Here is a 21,139-nt window from a genome sequence, read left to right as displayed (position 1 = left end):
TTTGTCTGCTGATGAATGGAGCGCGCTTTCTATTGATGGCATTATTCGTCCCTGTTTTATTGATGGAACTCTAAAAGTACAACTATTTACATTTACCAAGAGGCGCACTATATTATCAAAATATCGGGACATCTATTAATGGACATGAGCCGTGTCCACCTTTCGCCTTTATAACGGCTTGAACTCTGCCGGGTACACAAGTTTTATCTTCTGCATTGTCGTTCTGGAATAGTATTATCAACAAGGCCGCATGCATCCATACAGGAGACAATCTTATCAACAGGCATCCTGAATTTCGAGTAAGGCTTGTCTTGAATCCGGCAGTGGCTGCCATTCAGTTACAAGGGAGAAACAAGAACCTTCGATGCGGCACTGGCATTGCCCTCTGTGCATGCGCGTAAGGCCTCTCTTCGAATCCAGACGGGGTCACTGTGAACGCTACTTCCATCCAACTCTGAGTACGTCCCCGTGTATTCGTAATTTCTGCTTGTGGTTCCAGTTTGACGCCGCTGTGAGAGTATCACTATTGCATCTTGCAGCAGTGACGACAGCAACTATCACCGTGCTGTACAGATGTTTCGACGAAATATTAAGGGACTTGCAGAATGTTACCTGGCAGAAAACATGAGAAGTGTATTTGCACCTTCAGACATGTTTATCTTGTTAAACTAGTACATAAAACATAAAAATTAAAGCCGAGATAGGCACAGTCAAAACTTGTACAACAAAACAGACTGTTTGATAAACTAATACAAATGATCCAGGGATTGTTTCAAATCTTGTAAACTGAATCACTTTGTTCTTCACTGTGATAACGTCGCAGTGAGTCCTATCTCTCAGTCTCGTACAACAGATAAACACATTTTAAAAAAATGTACGCCATTATCGTGCATACGTTGAGACTGAGGGTCGTCTCTTTGAACAATTGTTTAGTCTGTTACTATAACATGTAAGTTGTTCATATGCATAAAAAACTAAATATTCATTGCCGGATAGTAGTACCTTATATCAAAGTACTGTTTCTTTTAAATTCTGTCCACTATAAATCGTTTTTTGAAAGCCTCCGACCCACATGGAAAACATTACGAAAAAATGGCATAATACAAAGAAATACACACTTGAAAATGAGAATCATTTCCCGTAACGCGTCGTGTGAAAGTAAATAAAAAATCATTACTGGTAGCAGGAAGTTATTTATGAACAAACCCAAATTACTCTCTCTATATGAACCTGTACAATATGTATTCTAGAATTATAGTGCTACTGTTAATTGTACTATAGCGTGCTATATTAATTTTAAGAGTTTTTGTGAAGAAACACACCACTAAGGCAACAACACAGACGACTGTCAACTGTTTTTAAAGGTAACGCCACTAACGTCGATGCAGAAACTTGTTTATAAACACATGCCTCGCACCCACTAGCCGTTCTAGTCATCGTGCCACCCTAAAAATTCGTATAAATTTAAGACCGTTGGTTACTTGTCTGCAGCGCAGGATTAGCCGAGCGGTCAAGGGCGCTGCAGTCATGGACTGTGCGGCTGGTCCCGGCGGAGGTTCGAGTCCTTCCTCGGGCATGTGTTTGCGTGTTTGTCCTTAGGATAATTTAGGTTAAGTAGTGTGTACGCTTAGGGACTGATGACCTTAGCAGTTTAGTCCCATAAGATTTCACACACATTTGCACATTTTTTTGTTACTTGTCTCAAATTAGTTAGTTAAAGATCATCTACCGTCCGTGTAATATTGATTCTAAATCTTTAGGACATCCTTAGTGGTCTTTCAGAAGGTTAAGTCATTTCATAAGATTGTATCTAAATAAAATCCTCATCCTCAATGTGCTCGTATGTCCAAGAGACCCATCACCGCTAAATCCTTTCAATATGACTCACGTAATTTAAAATAATGAATCGATGGTTCTCTACAGCCGTAGGTCGTTCAGCGAATTTTCGCCCCCTTAGTAGTATATTTCCACTGCTGTGGGTAGTAAACATTTCTGTGGCTCATGCGCAGATTTTGCACAGGCTATATAACTGCTTGGGTGATGCAAAAAAAAAATTTCCAGTTTAGCACTGATGACGCTGTAGCAGTGTGTTTAATGGTTCAAATGGCTCTGATCACTATGGGACTTAACATCTTAGGTCATCAGTCCCCGAGAACTTAGAACTACTTAAACCTAACTAACCTAAGGACATCATACTCATCCAGGCCCGAGGCAGGATTCGAACCTGCGACCGTAGCAGTCGCGCGGTTCCAGACTGAAGCGCATAGAACCGCTCGGCCACTGCGGCCGGCTGTGTGCTTAATGTGTCGCACTTTCTATTGTCGCCTTCTCCTTTTCTTATTAATGAACATACGAAGACAGTTTTACAGGTGGTATTATCTGCTTGTGTTGACTGTCTCAGAAAGTGTTACGTGTGCGGACGGTAATACTGACCTTCAACACGCCATTTCTAGGAAGTGAAATACTCGAAACGTTCTGCGTTGCAGGTGGTGTGGTTCACAGCGCTGTTCCCGTACGCCGTGCTGCTGATCCTGCTAGTGCGAGGCGTGACGCTGCCAGGGTCAGCCGAGGGCATCCGCTACTACCTCAGCCCCAACTTCGCAGCTATCAGAAGCGCCGAGGTGAGTGCGATCTCTGGTCTCTGCTTCCAGCTGCACTACCCACTCCCATCTGGACTTACCAGCTATCACCTCAATATCAACTTCGCCGCCATTAGCAACACTGGGGCGATAGCCAACTCTGACCTATCCTTCCATGCACCCCCGTTACGTACACACCACTACCTCAGTCCTAACTTCACAGCTATCACAAGCAACACTACTCTGTATCCCCTGTACTTATCCACTACATCAGCATCAATATCGCAGCCATTAGAAACACCTAGGTGATAGCCAGTTCTAACATCTTCTTATGTATGCACTACCACCTCAGTCCCAACTTCTCAGCACTACACTCCACTTTCCAACATCGCTATGCTGTATCACTTGATTTTGCCTACAACTAAGCCCCAACCCCACAGTCAACAGAAATGCTGAGGTACATACCAGATCAAACCTCTCCATTCCACCATCACTATTCGAGAATTACCAGCTACCATCTCAGTCCCAGCTTCACACCATAAGTATCAACATTCTGTGTTACCTAGGTGTACTCGCTACCACCTTAGTTTAAACTTTGCATCTGTCAGAATTTCCAAGGTATGATCTAGCTCTGGCCTCTCCTTACCAGAACCAGTACTGTGTACCGCCGGGGCTTACCTGCTACCAACTCGTCCCCAACTTCGCAGCCATCAGGAGTGCTGACCACTCTTTACCAGCGCCACTATTCTGTACCGACTAAGTTTATCCCCTGTTACTTCAGCCTTGGCTGCCCAAACATCAAAAGCTGTAAAATACTGAACAGTAGGGATGCAAATTTAAAAAAAATATTGATACATGTTGTGTCGATAAATATTATGAATATCGATATTTTTGCAATAAGAATATCTGTATATTAATATAAAGATTTTTTCGCAGCATAAGCGAGAGGAATCTTGGGAGTGAAACACTTCTGATATGTTCCCGAAACATTGTACTTACCACATAAATTTCAGACAACAAGAGTCCATTTTCCATTAAATAGCCGTGCAGTATTGCGCATGAATTTTGTACCGACTCTACGTTACTTTCACAGTGAGTCTATCTTTTCTTGATCCAGGCGCTCAGAGAGTAAGGAGAGCGCACTTTCTGCCTCATAGGTATGAGCGGGAAGTGGTAATTTGCAACATTCACGTACAGTTCTGTCACTAAAGGTCTACCTCTCGCACCTCGTACCTATCATTTGCAATGGTAGAAATGACAAATGGAAGTAACAGACTTTCATGAATAGTCAGTATAGATACATTCATCCCAGATCTGGTGCTCATTTGCAAAACAGCATATGAAATTAAATTAAGTAAGTAGTATACTGTTACAGTTCAAAGATTGGTAGTTGCAGGCTGGGGAAGAAATCTGCCAGTAAGAACCATAGTGCCTAAGAGTCAAGAAAAGACAGATAAAAAATATCACTTTCAATATCTAGTTTCTAGTATCGATTAAAGGACATATCGACAATACGGATATCGACGGAATACTTGCAATACCAATGGAAATGCATCGATATTTTGATATATCGACATTTTAACAAAAAATGGTTCAAATGGCTCTGAGCACTATGGGACTCAACTTCTGAGATCATCAGTCCCCGAGAACTTAGAACTACTTAAACCTAACTAACCTAGGGACATCACACACATCCATGCCCGAGGCAGGATTCGAACCTGCGACCGTAGCGGTCTCGCGGCTCCAGACTGTAGCGCCTAGAACCGCTTGGCCACCCCGGCCGACTACATTTTAACAGAATCCCTACTTAACAGCTCAGGGCTCTCCTTCCCAGCATCAATATTCTGCAACATCGGGACCTAGCGCCGGTATCAGTTTCTGCCACAACAACAATGTTGTTCAGACAGAAAGCACTATTACAAATTATTTGAGAGGCATTTTAGTTATGACCACAGAAAACGATATGTCTGTGACAAATGGGCATTCTCAAGGCAAAAGTGGGCCTATCTGAGGCAGCTGAAAAGATTTATTTAGGTATTAGATTTTGCTCAGCGGAAGAGGAGAAGGTGAGTAAGTGGACCTTCAGAGATCGTCGACCAGGATAGATACTGATCACTTATTTAGGTTCGTTAAGAATGTAAACATTCCAAACATCTAATAAATCCCTGATTGTACAGTAGGTCATTACTAGAACAGCCCGTTCAATCTAGAGAATGAAATAGAAATATGGAAGATCCCACTGACATCAAAGTTATTAAAAACAGAATACGAGGTCAGTTGCTCAGGGTGACAAAAAAAAAAATCGAAAAACAACGGTATAGAACTTTTTCAGGAACCATCTATGTCAGCCTGAAATCCATACGTATTATAAAAATGGATATATGTTTGTGTGTATGTATATATGTATTTTCCACGTTTTCTTCTTTCTTCTAAACCACTGGACAGATATCAACCAAACCTAGTACACATATCCTTTAATGTCAGGCAGCAAATGCTGCGGGGATAAGAACCGCCTACGTGTCATAGTTCAGGAGAAATGACTTCGTAAACAATGAGATTAGTGAGAAACTGCCGCATCATGCATGACGTTTAAATATATTACTTCTGTGCTAATAACTGTATTTGCAAACACATTTCGCTGACAGTATCCACATATGCCGCTGAATGTACCTATACAAATACGCTGCCCGAAAAAAAAATAGTAGGCCTGGAAAGACGACGTCGATTTTGATCCGATGACGGCATATGCCACCTGGGGCATAGTAGAAGTACCGATAATGGTTTCAACGTCGTCCGGCGTAGTAGCATAGCTACCAGAGCGCCATCTGTGTCGACATTTTAAGAGGGAAATCACACAGTCAGAGGACTCAATGTGGTCCAGAAATGTGGAGCAAGCAGGCAGTCATGTGGAATCTCCTCGTGCTTCGTGCAGCCAACAAAGCGAGTTTGAAATGGGGTCAAATTGTGCCTTTCGGAGAATTGCCATACAAGTTGAACATGCTGCTCAGTTGTGGAACGACAATGGTATCAACAGTCACGTGAATGTTCTCATACCCGAAGACGAATTTTTGAACGTCCAAATAGCACAGACGACCACCAGGAACCTCGACCCTCCTCACCCGCTCGTCTCCCCGATCCTCTCCCACCCCCGCCCGCTGCCGCGCCTGTATTCCCACGTCCCACCCGGCCTCCATCTCTCAACCCTCCTTACCCTCTCCCAAGGTGGCTTCCGCCAGCTCCCCCTCCCTGATGATGTCCTCCTCCCCTGCATCTACCCCTCCTATCAACTTTGATCCTCCCCCCCCCACCTCCTGTGTCCTTTCCTTTCGGCACCCTCCCTCTCTCCCTTCCCTTCCCTTCTCTTTCCTTTCCTACCTCCCTCCTCCCCTCTCCCCCCGGGTTTCCCCTCCCCCTTCCTCCCTCCCCCTCTCTCCTTTGCCCATGGCATCTCTGCTCTCCCCTCTCCCATTCCCCTTCCCCTTCCTCCTCCTCCACCTCCTCTCTTGGCAAGTCCCCGGACTCGTACACGCTCAGTGAACATTCGCGCGCCGGAGATCATCGCCGTCAGTGTTTCGTGTGTGTGCCTTCGTTTGTGTGTAGTGTTGTTCGCCGTCACGCCACCACCGTTCACGTGCCGTCGCCATCATCCATATTCTGTGCACCGTGTCGCCCAGTGTTAGTGATGTTTCTCGTCCAGCGTGAACGGCTCCATGTTTTTTCGATTTTTAGTGTCTACATTTTTTGCCCACCGTTTTTACTGTCTACTCTGTGCCACCTTTATGTACTAATTGTTGTCAAACTCAAGGCTGAAGAGCGGCTTATTGTGCTGCTGACAGCCCGCCTTTATATAAGGTGTTTAAAATCACAATAAAGACAAAAAAAAAAAAAACACCAGGAACGTCGTATTGTAAGGGCAGCAGTGGCAGATCGTACAGCTACCACAGCACAGATACGAGGGCTTGTGAGCCCAGACGTGTCAACACGAATTGTTGCGAACGAGCTATTAGCAGTGGGGATAGGGGCAGGGACGCCTCTAGCTCGTCTCCCATTCATGCCGCAGCAACGACGTGCATGGCCTGACTGATACCTTCAGAGGATCACTTGGAAGATGGAATGACGCGCCGTAGTCTTCAGGGATGAAAGTAGATTCTTCCTGCATGCAAGTGATGGTTGTTTGCGCTTACGACGTAGGTCTGGTGACCGCTGTCTCGTAGAGCGCATTCGTCTGAGACACACTGGCCCCCCACCTCAGGCCATATGATTTGGGGTGCGATAAGCCACGTCTATCGTTCACCCTCGATGTCTCTAGAAGAGAGGCTAATCGGCGCTCGGTACCTACAGAATTTTGTTACGTCCATTCTTTTGCCGTTTCTGTAAGAGGAAGGTGATGTTTGTTCCAACAGGCTAACGCTCACCCACACAACGCCCGTGAAACTAAACGTTCTCTGCAAGACGTGTAGCAACTTCCCTGACTAGCACGATCTCCGGGTTTGTCTTCAATCGAGCACGTATGGGATATAACTGGACGAGATGTGACTCGTATGACTCGTCAACCAACAACTCTTTCGAAACTACGTGAACAGGTCGAGCAGGCGTGGCATAACGTATCCCAGGACAATATTCGGCACGTGTACGATCGACCGGATGCCAGAGTCAACGGCGGCACCCCTTGTAGTCTGCACCACGAACTAATATAGGCGTTTCAGCATGGACTGATAACTGGTACCTTAGAACCGCTTATGCTGTTGCTCTGTAATCATTTTATTACTTCTACATGCGCCGTTGCAATTGAATGACTTGAATGTTTTGGAAACCTCTAAAAGGGTGTACAATTTTTTTCCGGCAGTGTACATTATTGTACTATTCATAGTCCAAGAGATATGACGTCATAAGCACTGAGACACGAGAAAAATGCCGTATAATACATGAAGTTTTAATGCAGTTATTCTTTGAAAATTTGTGGTAAGGTCTTATGGGACCAAACTACTTAGGTCATCTGTCCCTAAACCTACACACTACTTAATCTAACTTAAACTAACTTACGCTATGGACAACACACACTCATACCCGAGGGAGAACTCGAACGCCCGACGGGGCGAGCCGCACGGACCGTGACAAGGCGCCTCAGAGAGCGCGGCTACCCCGCGCGGCAGATTATTCTTTACTACTGAGACACTCCTACAGACGAATTAACTTAAGGAAATCCCTGACACCTGGCAGCGGTTTTGAGAGCTTTGTCAAGTGAAGCACAAACGGCTGTAGGAGAAAACGAGGGCCTTCTACAGAGCTATGAAAAGAGATTGCCATAGAGACGTTAATAAAATCGCGTTGTAGACACGCGATGCAGCTGCGCCCGGCGTACAGAAAAATGTCCGGACTCATGTTTGTTAGTATGGATACTGTAATTATACATTTGCACTTTATTCAACTAAAAAACGAACGTTTGGCGTCATTGGCAGGGAGGCCCCTTGCGGGGCAGGTCCGGCCGCCTTGGTGCAGGCGTTATTACAGTCGACGCCACATTGTGCGACTTGCGCGCCGGATGAGGATGAGATGATGATGAAGGCAACACAACACCCAGTCGCTGAGTGGAGAAAAATCTCCGACGCAGCCGGGAATCGAACCCGGGCCCGTAGGACGACAATCCGTCACGCTGACCACTCAGCTATCTCTTTTTTTTACTTTTTTTATTTGCTTATTTTTTTCGCTGACCACTTTTTTTTATTTTATTTATTTTTTTTAAGTAGATGGGGGAGGGCGGGGAAGGCAGAGCGATCAGGGGTCGTAACCCGAGGCCTGGTCGCAGTGTCCCCCTCGTCCGTGAAGGGGTCAGGGATGGGAAGGGGAAATCTTTTGTGGGAATTATTATTTATTTATTTATTTTTATGTGCTGTTTTTAATACATTCTTAATGTGGTTTTACTTTATACCACAACAAAAATAAATGTATCTAGCACCGCATCGTGCTCTGAGAAAAAGAAAACAATATCTCGGCACGTTCCTACACCGAGGTAATGTATATGGGGAAAACGAAAAAGAAAAGTGCTTCATACAGGATGCAGAAGGGTGTGTCGCTACTCTCCTTACGCTTCTTCATCCAGGTACGTCTTCACGTATATCATGTTGTTCCACCGAGAATCGAACTTAGTCATGTCAGCTCACTCAATGGGTATCTTCTCCTACCTGTGGATGATCCAGCTGCGTGGAGGGTCGCGTAAGGCACTCCCTAAGTAATTAGAAAAATACTGTCTGTATTTTGGGTTCCGTACGATCTTGCAATGACGTTCTTGTAGGTAGTTCCAAAAGTCTAATATATCTTTAGGTCCATCGTGAAATAAGTAGTGTACCGCATGCGCACGGATCCACGTGACAGCGTTGGTCTTGTCGCGCGGGAAATACTGTTGATCCGGAAATAGTACAAACCGAGGTGTAATGTGTTCCGGAGTCACTCGTAGAAAATACGAGAAAATTTGTCCCACCAAGCGCCATACGTCTTCTGCCGCGCCACATGTGAGACGGTGTTCTTCCGTGTCTGGCATCCCGCAGTCTACGCAGAGAGGCGATTCCGCCATGTTTATCTTGTGGAGGCGCGATCGGGTGATCTGTTTACCATTGACTGTGATGTACCATGTGGATCGGATGGCTGTGTCCAGTGGAACCGCGTGAATCGTCTTCCACACCACCTTCCAATTAACCTGAGGGCTTTTGGTCTCCACGATGTTTCGTGGGCGCCTCTGCTGTAGGACATGATATATATCCCGCGCCGACGCCTGTTTCGTCGGTGGTACTGCGATACGGACATAGCTGTGTTCAATGTAAAATGGCTCTGAGCACTATGGGACTTAACATCTATGGTCATCAGTCCCCTAGAACTTAGAACTACTTAAACCTAACTAACCTAAGGACAGCACACAACACCCAGCCATCACGAGGCAGAGAAAATCCCTGACCCCGCCGGGAATCGAACCCGGTAATCAATGTAAAAGTTCCCGAAATAGTAGAAGGGTGGGGGTATGTCTTGCGTCGTCAGTGTGGGCATAAGGGAGGGCGGAGCTAGGGACTCCAACAGCAAACCTGTCAAACTATCCGGGTGGTGGCGCCACAGCTAAAGAACTTGCCCCCTTTCTATCAGCAATTTATCGTAGATCTCTGGAAGAACGTAAAGTACCTAGCGACTGGAAGAAAGCGCAGGTCGTTCCCATTTTCAAGAAGGGTCATAAATCAGATGCGAATAATTATAGGCCTATTTCGCTTACGTCAATCTGTTGTAGAATAATGGAACATGTTTTATGTTCTCGTATTATGACGTTCTTAGATAATACAAATCTCCTTCATCATAACCAACATGGATTCCGCAAACAGAGATCATGTGAAACTCAGCTCGCCCTATTTGTCCAAGACATTCACAGTGCCGTAGACACTGGCGAGCAGATTGATGCCGTATTCCTGGACTTCAGGAAGGCATTTGATACGGTTCCGCACTTACGTTTAGTGAAAAAAATACGAGCTTACGGAATATCGGACCAGGTTTGTGATTGGATTCAGGATTTCCTAGAAGAAAGAACACAACATGTCATTCTTAACGGTTCAAAATCTGCAGATGTAGAGGTAATTTCGGGAGTACCGCAAGGAAGCGTGATAGGACCTTTATTGTTTACAATATACATAAATGACTTAGTTGACAACATCGGTAGCTCCGTGAGGCTATTTGCAGATGACACGGTTGTCTACAAGAAAGTAGCAACATCAGAAGACTCGTACGTACTCCAGGAAGACCTGCAGAGGATTAATGAATGGTGCGACAGCTGGCAGCTTTCCCTAAACGTAGATAAATGTAATATAATGCGCATACATAGGGGCAGAAATCCATTCCAGTACGATTATGCCATAGGTGGTAAATCATTGGAAGCGGTAACGACCGTAAAATACTTAGGAGTTACTATCCGGAGCGATCTGAAGTGGAATGATCACATAAAACAAATAGTGGGAAAAGCAGGCGCCAGGTTGAGATTCATAGGAAGAATTCTAAGAAAATGTGACTCATCGACGAAAGAAGTAGCTTACAAAACGCTTGTTCGTCCGATTCTTGAGTATTGCTCATCAGTATGGGACCCTTACCAGGTTGGATTAATAGAAGAGATAGACATGATCCAGCGAAAAGCAGCGCGATTCGTCATGGGGACATTTAGTCAGCGCGAGAGCGTTACGGAGATGCTGAACAAGCTCCAGTGGCGGACACTTCAAGAAAGGCGTTACGCAATACGGAGAGGTTTATTATCGAAATTACGAGAGAGCACATTCCGGGAAGAGATGGGCAACATATTACTACCGCCCACATATATCTCGCGTAATGATCACAACGAAAAGATCCGAGAAATTAGAGCAAATACGGAGACTTACAAGCAGTCGTTCTTCCCACGCACAATTCGTGAATGGAACAGGGAAGGGGGGATCAGATAGTGGTACAATAAGTACCCTCCGCCACACACCGTAAGGTGGCTCGCGGAGTATAGATGTAGATGTAGATGTAGATGTGTGAGCTGACATACAGGGCCACAGCTCTGTCGTGGACATGGACTAGGCCAAGACCTTCCCTTTCTGGGGGAAGGGTCAGTGACTCATAACTGACTTTGAAGAGCATGCCGGTACTGACGTAGGCTCCGAATGCCGCTAATAGACGGCGAGCCATCAGTAACGGTATTGGGAGAACACGCGCTATATGTGGAAGGCGCGATGCGAGGTAAACATTGACGAAGTGTGTCCTTTGGAGAATGTCGAGTGTCCGCAGACGAAGGTCGAAGATCTGGACCCGAATTTGTTGTAATAAGCGGCGGTAGTTAAGAGCCGCAGTGCGCCGTATGTCGTCGTGAAACTCTATTCCGAGACATTTGATAGTGCCACGAAGCTGTAGGGGTTCGACACACGCTGGGGTCAACCCGTCTCCTATGGCCATGGCGACCGATTTGGCGACGTTGAGACAGCTGCCGGAAGCCACACCGTACGTGGTAATCCATTCTAGTGCTCTGTTGACATCGTCGCGATTGCGGAACACGAGAACCAGGTCGTCTGCATATGCTGTACAGCGAAATGTGACATCACGTAGGGTAAGACCGGTGAGGCATTGACGGAGGCCACAGAGGAGCGGTTCCAGTGCCAGAGCATATAGTAACGTCGACAAGGGGCAGCCTTGGCGCACGGAGCGGAAAATCGGGAGGGACTGCGAGAGACGCCCGTTAACGAGCACTTTGGAAGTCGCCCCTCGGAGGAGGCGCATCACGACGTCTGTGAATTGCTGTGGGTACTGCATGTGCTGGAGAACGGACGTTAGGTACGCGTGATCCACTCGATCAAAAGCTTGGCTAAAATCTAGTGATGCCAGCGCTCCCGGGATGCGGCGTGCCCTGGCTAGGGCTATTAAGTCACGGTATCGACACAGTGCTGTGTGGATGTTGTTGATACCCCCTAGGGAAGTCTGATCTGGCGAGATGACGTAAGGTAGGGTCGGTCGTAGACGGTTTGCTAACAGTCTGGTGAATATCTTCATGTCGCAGTTGACGAGTGTTAGCGGGCGGTAATCTTGTATTCGAGCCCCACCTTTAGGTTTGTGAACCGGTATAATTATTCCTTACGAAGGTCGCAGGGAGCGGCACCGCGGGGGACATAAGCTCCCGACAGATGTCTGTTAACTTGGGAGCCAGTAAATACTGGAAAGTTCTATAAAACTCCACAGGGAGCCCGTCGGGGCCAGGAGACTTATTCGCCGCTCCTTTACCGATGGCGTCGATAACTTCGTCTTCCGTAATGTCGTTCAATAATTCAGTTTGTAAATCCTGTGGGACAATGCCGTAAACCAGTTGTGAGACTGCTGTCACCGTCGTCGGGTCGGAACATTGAGCAGAATAAAGTCGTGCGTAATGGTCGAAGAAGGCTGCAGCAATATCGCGTTGTGCGATGTGATGACGGCCGTCCTCAGTGGTGATGGCATGTATCAGCGCTCGTCTTCGCAGTGACGTGGTACATGGTGGGTCGTTCCGTTGCGAGTCTGTCTTGTGTCCGCGCTCGGACGATCGTCCCTTCGAGGTGTCGGCGCATATGGGCTACGATCTGTGCTTTCGCACGCTGAACTGTCAGCTGTCGTTCCGGTGTGGGTGGCAAGGAGGCGCATTCGCGAAGAACGGTGAAATAAAAATCAAGGGTCTGCCGCCTCCAAGCAGCAGTCTCACGACCATACGCAATAAAGGTTCGCCGTAGGGCCGGCTTGGCGCAGGTTAACCACCAACTAATCGACGTAGGATACGTTGGGAGACGGCGGACGCACAAAGTCCACGTGTCTTCGATGGCGCGTCGACAATCCGGAGAAGCGAGATGAGCAAGGTTTAATTTCCAGGGATGTCGGCTGCGCCACACCCGTTGGCGACGAAGGGTAACGGCACATATATAGGCCCCGTGATCAGAAAAGGCTACTGGCCACACCTCCGCGTCACTCACCGTTGCCGCGAGAGAACGGGAGACGTAAATCCTACCGATGCGACTAGACGAGTGACTCGTGAAATGGGTGTATCCCGGTCTATTTCCTCGGGCATGTTCCCATGTATCTACCAGCTGGAGATCGCCGATGAGTGTCCCAAGTTCGGGGCACGGTGAATGGCGTGGCAGCTGATCTTTAGGTGCTTGGGTGCAATTGAAATCGCCCCCTAATATCAAGTCATCGTGCCTGCCCTGAAAAAGCGGTGCTATTCCTTCTGCGAAGAAGAGCGATCGGTCACGACGGCGATTCGTCCCGGAAGGGGCGTACACATTGATAAACCGGACGCCTTGCACCGTTACGGCCATTCCTCTAGCGTCGGGGAGATATCGGACTTCGTCCGCCTCGAGGCCCTCTCTGAGGAGAATGGCGACTCCACTGTTAGTTGGCGAGGCGTGGGACACATGAGCCGTATAACCATACATACCCGGGAAATCGGCGACGAAGACTTCTTGGAGAAAGACAATGTCAACATCTGCTGCATTGAGCATGTCTTGGAGCAGCGACAACTTCGTACGTGTCCGAATGGTGTTAATGTTGATGGTCGTTAGGCGATAGGTCTGTAGATCGTCTCCTGCGGTGGGGGCCGCCGTCGGTGTCGCCGTATAAAAGGTGGGGCCTGTGATCTGCTGGCCGCGTCCGCGCCATCATCTGTTGCTACTCGGGAGGGGCCGAGGTGTGGGAGGAGAGACCCCTCTCCTCATCCACCACAACGGCCGTAGAATCGTCTTCAATGTTATCCGCCCAAGGTCCGTAAGTTAACGGTGGCTGCGGTAGAACACTTATGGGCTGAGTGACTAAGGGTGAATCCGCAGTTGTTTCCGGTTGTGTACCAACGGCGGGCGCTGTGCTGGCCATCCGTTTGTCCGAGAGAGCGGAATCGGGTTTGTCAAAATCAGACAAAGCGACAGGTGAGGGCGATCTCGTGTCATCCATTTTCCTCGTCGTTTCGTCGGCCGTCCGGTCGTCAACTGGAGAAGACGTCCGCCGGAGGCAATCGTCTGAGGGTGTGCGACGTCGCTTTTTATGTTTTCTCGGTGACCTTTGTTTGCGGACGTGGGTTTCTGTGTCCGAAAGAGTTTGTGGTTCCCGTATAGCATCCCCCTCAGGTAGAAAGGCAGAGGTCGGTACAACCCTAGCGTCGAGTTCCATTCTCTCGTCCGAATCTTCATGTGGAGTCGATGGGCGGCGTTCTTCAACCCCAGCAGACACCGTAATGGTGTTGGTCAATCCAGGACCGGCGACAGGTGCGCATTCTAACGCTTCCTGTCTTCCGGGGGGGTTGTCGTCTGTCATGACGGTCAATCGTGTCACCTCTGCGTAATTGAGGGGGAGGGCCGTGAGCGTAGGAGGTGGTGTCGTGTCATGCAATGGAAGTTGTGTAACCCGACGTTGAATACACGCCGAGCGCATATGACCCTCCTGGCCGCAACCAGAACAAGTACGAGGTTGGCCGTCGTACATTATTATTGCTCGACAGCCACCTGTGACTAAGTAGGACGGCACATGTTTCTTTAATTCAATTTTCACTTGTCGGACGCCGTTGAGGACTTGGTACGTCTCGAAGGTGTTCCATTTTTCGGCCACGTGGCTAATTACCGTCCCATAAGGGCGGAAAGCTGAGGTAACGACGTCCGGTGGTACTTCGAAAGGGAGTTCGAAGACTCTTAGTGTGCGTAATCCTAGTCCAGCATGGTCAACAGTAACCTCTCCGATGTGACCATCGGAGTGTTTGAACTTGAGAGTGTTCGCGCATCTGTTCACAACTGCGTGACATAACTCGTCATCGACCATCTTGACGTAAACGACGCTACTTGTGATGGATAGGTGGATACCGATGATGTGCTGTGTTGGTATTTGAACTACGTCACGGATGAATCGTTCAACTTCAAAGGCACGTGGTCGTGCGTAGTCGGGCTGGAAGCTGATCTTGATGGTAGCTTTTCTGGACGAATGAGCCATGGCGACTCAGTGTTAACGGACGCGAGTATTAGCTGCGGCGAGGAAGTAAACAAACTACGCGCGCTCGCGACTCTGCTGACGGGACCGCGACTCTGCGGACGAGACGTAAACAAGACGTCCTCGCCGCTCACCGGCCGAAAACAGACTGCTATCGGGGCAGACATTATGCAACTTGTCCGTACGAACTGTTTCATATTTTAAAGGTGTTTTCACGAATACATGGAAACGAAGTTTTTTCGATATTTCACTACAAACACAGTTCATATTTTTGTTTTCCTTTACTAATAGAAAACTGGCGAATTGATTACTCAGGCAATGCAGGTTTGTTCGCTAGAACATTACTACAACGCTAGACAACGTAAATCAGACTGACCGACAGAAGTTTTCAGTCTTGTCCAAAGCACAAGTCCAGTGTGGCAACCACCGCGCCCCTTCATTCATAATGAAATGCTGCGTGCTGAAGGTATCACATGAAAAGGTGCCATAATATTTACGTGAGTAGTATTTTAACTTTACGTGTAAGGATTTTTCAGCACTGGTGGTCGCAAAACTATCCCATCGACTGCCATGTGACTCGCTAGGACTAGGTCTCCCCAGAGCCGTTTCGTAACCCCTTAGTGTAGCACGTCAGTTATTTGTGACTGATATCAATATTCTGCTGTAGGCAACGTCAGACAAATTGACGTAAATATCACAGATATGAAATCTACCACGTTTATCAGAATGTTACTTACACGTGAAACGCTGATTTTAACGGTTTGGAATCTTTGCCCAACCTCATTGTTGGCAAGAGAGCACTCACATTATTTGCTATGCTAGTTCACGGACCAGGTTCAAGCTTTCAAAATTATTAGACAATAAGTGTCTGTCACGATTTCAGTCACGTAAGTCTAACGCGGCCATTCTAGGGAAGCATCACATTACAGCACAATGATGGTCGCTTATGACTACATGTCCTGTTAGTTATATTTACTGTTCTAAGATCGAAAGAAGGGTAAAATGCAAACATATCTACTTCTTTCAAGGCTACGAACAAAAGGGCTCTGAGCACTATGGGACTCAACTGCTGAGGTCATAAGTCCCCTAGAACTTAGAACTACTTAAACCTAACTAACCTAAGGACAACACACACACCCATGCCCGAGGCAGGATTCGAACCTGCGACCGTAGCGGTCGCGCGGTTCCAGACTGTAGCGCCAGAACCGCTCGGCCACCAGCGGCCGGCGGCTACGAACAAGTTTCAGACTATATGCCAAATGGCCCCAGGATGATCTACTTCCACACCTCGTGAATACACCGTAGAGCATCTATCTGATGTGGCCTAGCACGAAAATACTGATGTCAGTTACATATGACTGATACGACAGTCAAAAGGGTTAAATATTCCATTTACTGTTATGAGTGACCTAGACCGCTGTTGCTTCGAACCTCCCGTTTAAGAATGTTGTATGACTTCACCTCTAGATTCGCTCATAAAAGAAGGAAATCACCAGCAATATCGTTACTCATAACCTGACTGAGAATTCTGGAATAATATAACTTATCACAATAATTTTATTGTACATCTAAGACATTTGGTTAACAAAGACGTAGCACACGAAGCCACAGAATAGTCAATAGCACTAGCCAAAATGGAAGTATTTCGACTAAGAGCCATAATATAATGCAGTCCCTCAAATTCGCAGCAAAAAAGTGTTATTGTGTCGGATACTCGGAAGATGTCACAATGCAAAATCAATAATTAATAATCAGAGTAACAACATCTGAACAAATTTACAAGCATCTCACACATGGAACTAGTCAGGGGACGTCGAATATCTCAACTGGTTTCCAACTGATTTTTCTCTGAAATTGTAAAAGTGATATATGGCTTTTTAGCATCGTTCATTATACTGTAAGGGTATGAAATAAACAAAATCAATTGCATAAATAAGCTTGAATCGCCACAGTGATACATATATTACTGATGGACTAGCGCGTGGAAGCGTAGTTGTAACGCTACAGTCGTATCAAACAAATTTGTGGGGACACTTAAGACAGGCTTCTGGGAATTGGACTAAATTGTCTTAAGAAAGACTCAATAGATGAATATTTTATAGATTACTAATATAACGTACACATTTATGCTACTAGAACTGTTATTATCGCAGTGCCAGATGCTACACTTACAATTAGTTATCGTCCGTGAGAAGGAACTGATACCGTACTGCAAAGGAACTTGTTTTTCACCTTATTCAGATATATTTATTTTAAAAATATATCTTTCTTCTCTTACCTTGGTCGTCATGATGCTCGACAGTGCTAACCGAATGAACAGTGAAATCTGGAGAGCTGAAAATAAAATTACTGACTGTGGAACTCTCTCGAATAAACACAGTGTTAATGCGGTACATCAACACGTAATGCGGTGTTATGTGTTATTTATTTCACGGACCTAAAAGCCATCAACAACATACAGTTTGTGAAAATGGCGTCATTATTTACTCGTGAACAATAAAACGATTATGCCCCGATCTTTAAAAAAAATAACGCCATTCGTCCGTGCTTAACCACGAGCTACTAAAGACAGTTGCTCGTCAGAGATAAAACGCGATTTTCCGGTGCTCTAGAGATACTGCAAAAGCTCCGGACCCAAGGGGTGAAAAAAGAAGGGAGATGGCACTACAGACTTACTCCGTTGTTTTGAAGCCAAAGTGGGCGGGGATCCGCTGCCATCTTAAATAGCGCAAAACATTAGTTGACTACTGTCTACGATTGATTCTCGTTCATTATTTCTGTCGTGTGCAAGCTACAACTGTTTTGGATACTAAAATTTGCAGCGCTTACGTGAATAACGTAATTTAAGGAAGGTAATTTCGAACCTTTCTTTGTTCTTCAATGCATACTTACTCTAGTAAGACGATACATTTGGCCTCGTTAATTCACCTTGTTTTTTATTGATATATTTCCAATAACCAAGAAGATAAGGCCGTTATGGGAAAAGGATGCTTTCGTAATGCATTTTATTCCACTTTCATTGTTTTTGTATCGATAGCAAATAAAGCTAGAGCTCCGAAACCAATGCTTATTTGCTTCCTGGTACAGCTTCATGTTCATCACATTTTCAGCTTTCAGCTTGTGTGCACAACATTTTTAATGTTCACGTTTGCAAAAAAAAAAAAAAAAAAATAAAACAAAAAAACTTCCTACATGTTTTTTTGCTAGCACATAAACGTGCGCAGTTAGGAAAGAAGCAACGCATGCCACCGTATGTTGTAAATGTCAACAAAGTGAATATTTGTTGACATGTTAAAGAAACAGAAGAGGTATACTACCATGCAAAACAGAGTTCCTGTTTTATTAGACTGTCAGTGCATCTCCTCACTTTGAAATCTTACTTATGATGTGGTGTGTAGCCAATAAATCAGTTTAGTGGATAAAAAAAGATACAGTTTTTTAAAACATGTTCTAGCATTGGCAGCTTTATAAATGTGACTAAGAGAGTGTGTGAAACGCTTAAGACCTGTAACTTGTATGAAAGTCATTTTTAAGTAATGATAGCCTAGCCAGTGTAAAATGTAGACCTAACTTTCCAATATTAGGCTATTTGCTTCTTTTCCTGGAATATTTCACGCCAATAACTGTCAGTTTTTCAGGAATAACCGAACAAATCACAAATGGAATGCACGTCTAATTTGATCACGTGTTTCATTTTACTTCTGAATTTCATTCGGTTATTTCCAAAGTATATAAGCATATATCACATTTTGTGATATACCAATAATTAGTTAGTTAATGTCCCATGTATCATTTGCACATAAATCGTAATGATGTGGAGCGAGTCACTTTGTATTAACATTATTTTTTTTTTGTAACCGTGCCTCCATGTTGAATACTTATTACTTTCGTTTATGTTTTTAATTAAAGACAGACAGAAGGTTGTAATTCCTACCCATCACCATTTACACTTTACAGCACTAGATAGTCTTCCGCGGAGATGTAGAAGTAACGTTTTCAGTTTTGTTTCAAATCTTACTTTGCTGTCTGTCGCGCATTTTATATTAATGGGTAAGCATTGTAAACCCCTGTTTGTGGTACAGACAACCGTAATGTGGCGTAATGAATGCCATTTTATCTTCTGGCATTGTAATTATGTACATTATTGTTCCTATTGAAGTGCAGCGGATTATTTACAACAAACTTCATGAGAGAATTGCTATACTGGGAAGCAGATGGATTGCTACTCACACATCGAGCAGCAGACAGGCACGATGTAAAGAGTGTTCACACAAGTTTTCAGCCAAATCCTTAAGAAAGGAAGCAAAGCACACACGCGCATTCACACACACGTAACCGCTGTCTCCGGCTGTTTTAGCTAGAACGTTTTAAAAGACGGAGGAAATGTGAACAATGAATTATTATCATCGGGAGGAATTTAGGGCACGAGATGCTGCACCAATAATCAGTCCGGTTATGAAGCCGTGTGTTGAGGGGGTACGAGACCGCTGATACAGTGTGACTCGGATGTCTGAGCGTTTGCGATTTTGGAAAGCAATAAAAAACAGAGGAAAGAAGAGGAAGAATGGACACTGAGTAAAGTAAATCAAATCTAAAGTCAAAGACAGAAATAAAACTACTACAATAAAAGTAAAGAGCGCAACCATAATTCATGTATACAAAAGAAAATATTGCTTGAACGGCTCCACTCATGAAAGAAATGTGAATCCTTTAAACTTTATAATACGACCGGATCGATTAATACACCCGTAAACGACACAAACTGGCATTTTTGATGAAACAACTATGTCTCCACACAATCAAAGCACCTAACATGGTCGAAACAGGGCACGGGCACGTCAAAATGGCGTCATAGGGAAGTATCACCACGGTGAACCATGGAGGTTGTTTGTTGTTGTGGTCTTCAGTCCTGAGACTGGTTTGATGTAGCTCTCCGTGCTACTCTATCCTGTGCAAGCTTCTTCATCTCCCAGTACCTACTGCAACCTACATCCTTCTGAATCTGCTTAATGTATTCATCTCTTGGTCTCCCTCTACGATTTTTACCCTCAACGCTGCCCTCCAATACTAAACTGGTGATCCCTTGATGCCTCAGAACATGTCCTACCAACGGATCAGTTCTTCTAGTCAAGTTGTGCCACAAACTTCTCTTCTCCCCAATCTTATTCAATACCTCCTCATCAGTTATGTGATCTACCCATCTAATCTTCAGCATTCTTCTGTAGCACCACATTTCAAAAGCTTCTATTCTCTTCTTGTCCAAACTATTTATCGTCCATGTTTCACTTCCACACATGGCTACACTCCATACAAATACTTTCAGAAACGACTTCCTGACACTTAAATCTATACTCGATGTTAACAAATTTCTTCAGAAACGCTTTCCTTGCCATTGCCAGTCTACATTTTATATCCTCTCTACCTCGACCAATATCAGTTATTTTGCTCCCCAAATAGCGAAACTCATTTACTACTTTAAGTGTCTCATTTCCTAATCTAATTCCCTCAGCATCACCCGACTTCATTCGACTACATTCCATTATCCTCGTTTTGCTTTTGTTGATGTTCATCTTATATCCCACTTTCAAGACACTGTCCATTCCGTTCAGCTCCTCTTCCAAGTCCTTTGCTGTCTCTGACAGAATTACAATGTCATCGGCGAACCTCAAAGGTTTTATTTCTTCTCCATGGATTTTATTACCTACTCCAAATTTTTCTTTTGTTTCCTTCACTGCTTGCTCAATATACAGATTGAATAACATCGGGGATAGGCTACAACCCTGTCTCATACCCTTTCCAACCACTGCTTCCCTTTCATGTCCCTCAACTCTTGTAACTGCCATCTGGTTTCTGTACAAATTGCAAATAGCCTTTCGCTCCCGGTATTTTACCCCACCACCTTCAGAATTTGAAAAAGAGTATTCCAGTCAACATTGTCAGAAGCTTTCTCTAAGTCTACAAATGCTAGAAACGTAGGTGTGCCTTTTCTTAATCTATCTTCTAAGATAATTCGTAGGGTCAGTATTGCCTCATTTGTTCCAGTATTTCTATGGAATCCAAACTGATCTCCCCCGAGG

At 45.3% G+C, this 21,139-nt stretch overlaps 1 protein-coding gene across 1 annotated transcript in view; it reads left to right on the top strand.

The window, feature by feature from the left end:
* LOC126235080 (sodium-dependent dopamine transporter) overlaps positions 1–21,139 on the top strand; it is a 644,375-nt gene that overhangs the window by 490,935 nt on the left and 132,301 nt on the right. The window contains exon 7 of the mRNA XM_049943817.1: positions 2,487–2,621. Coding sequence (XP_049799774.1) covers positions 2,487–2,621 — 135 coding nt within the window. The remainder of the gene's footprint in view (positions 1–2,486; positions 2,622–21,139) is intronic.

This window comes from Schistocerca nitens, chromosome 1 (assembly GCF_023898315.1).
Source record: "Schistocerca nitens isolate TAMUIC-IGC-003100 chromosome 1, iqSchNite1.1, whole genome shotgun sequence".
NCBI lineage: Eukaryota > Metazoa > Arthropoda > Insecta > Orthoptera > Acrididae > Schistocerca > Schistocerca nitens.
Note: the sequence above shows the minus strand (reverse complement) of the source record. Positions and strands in the feature narration are given on the sequence as shown.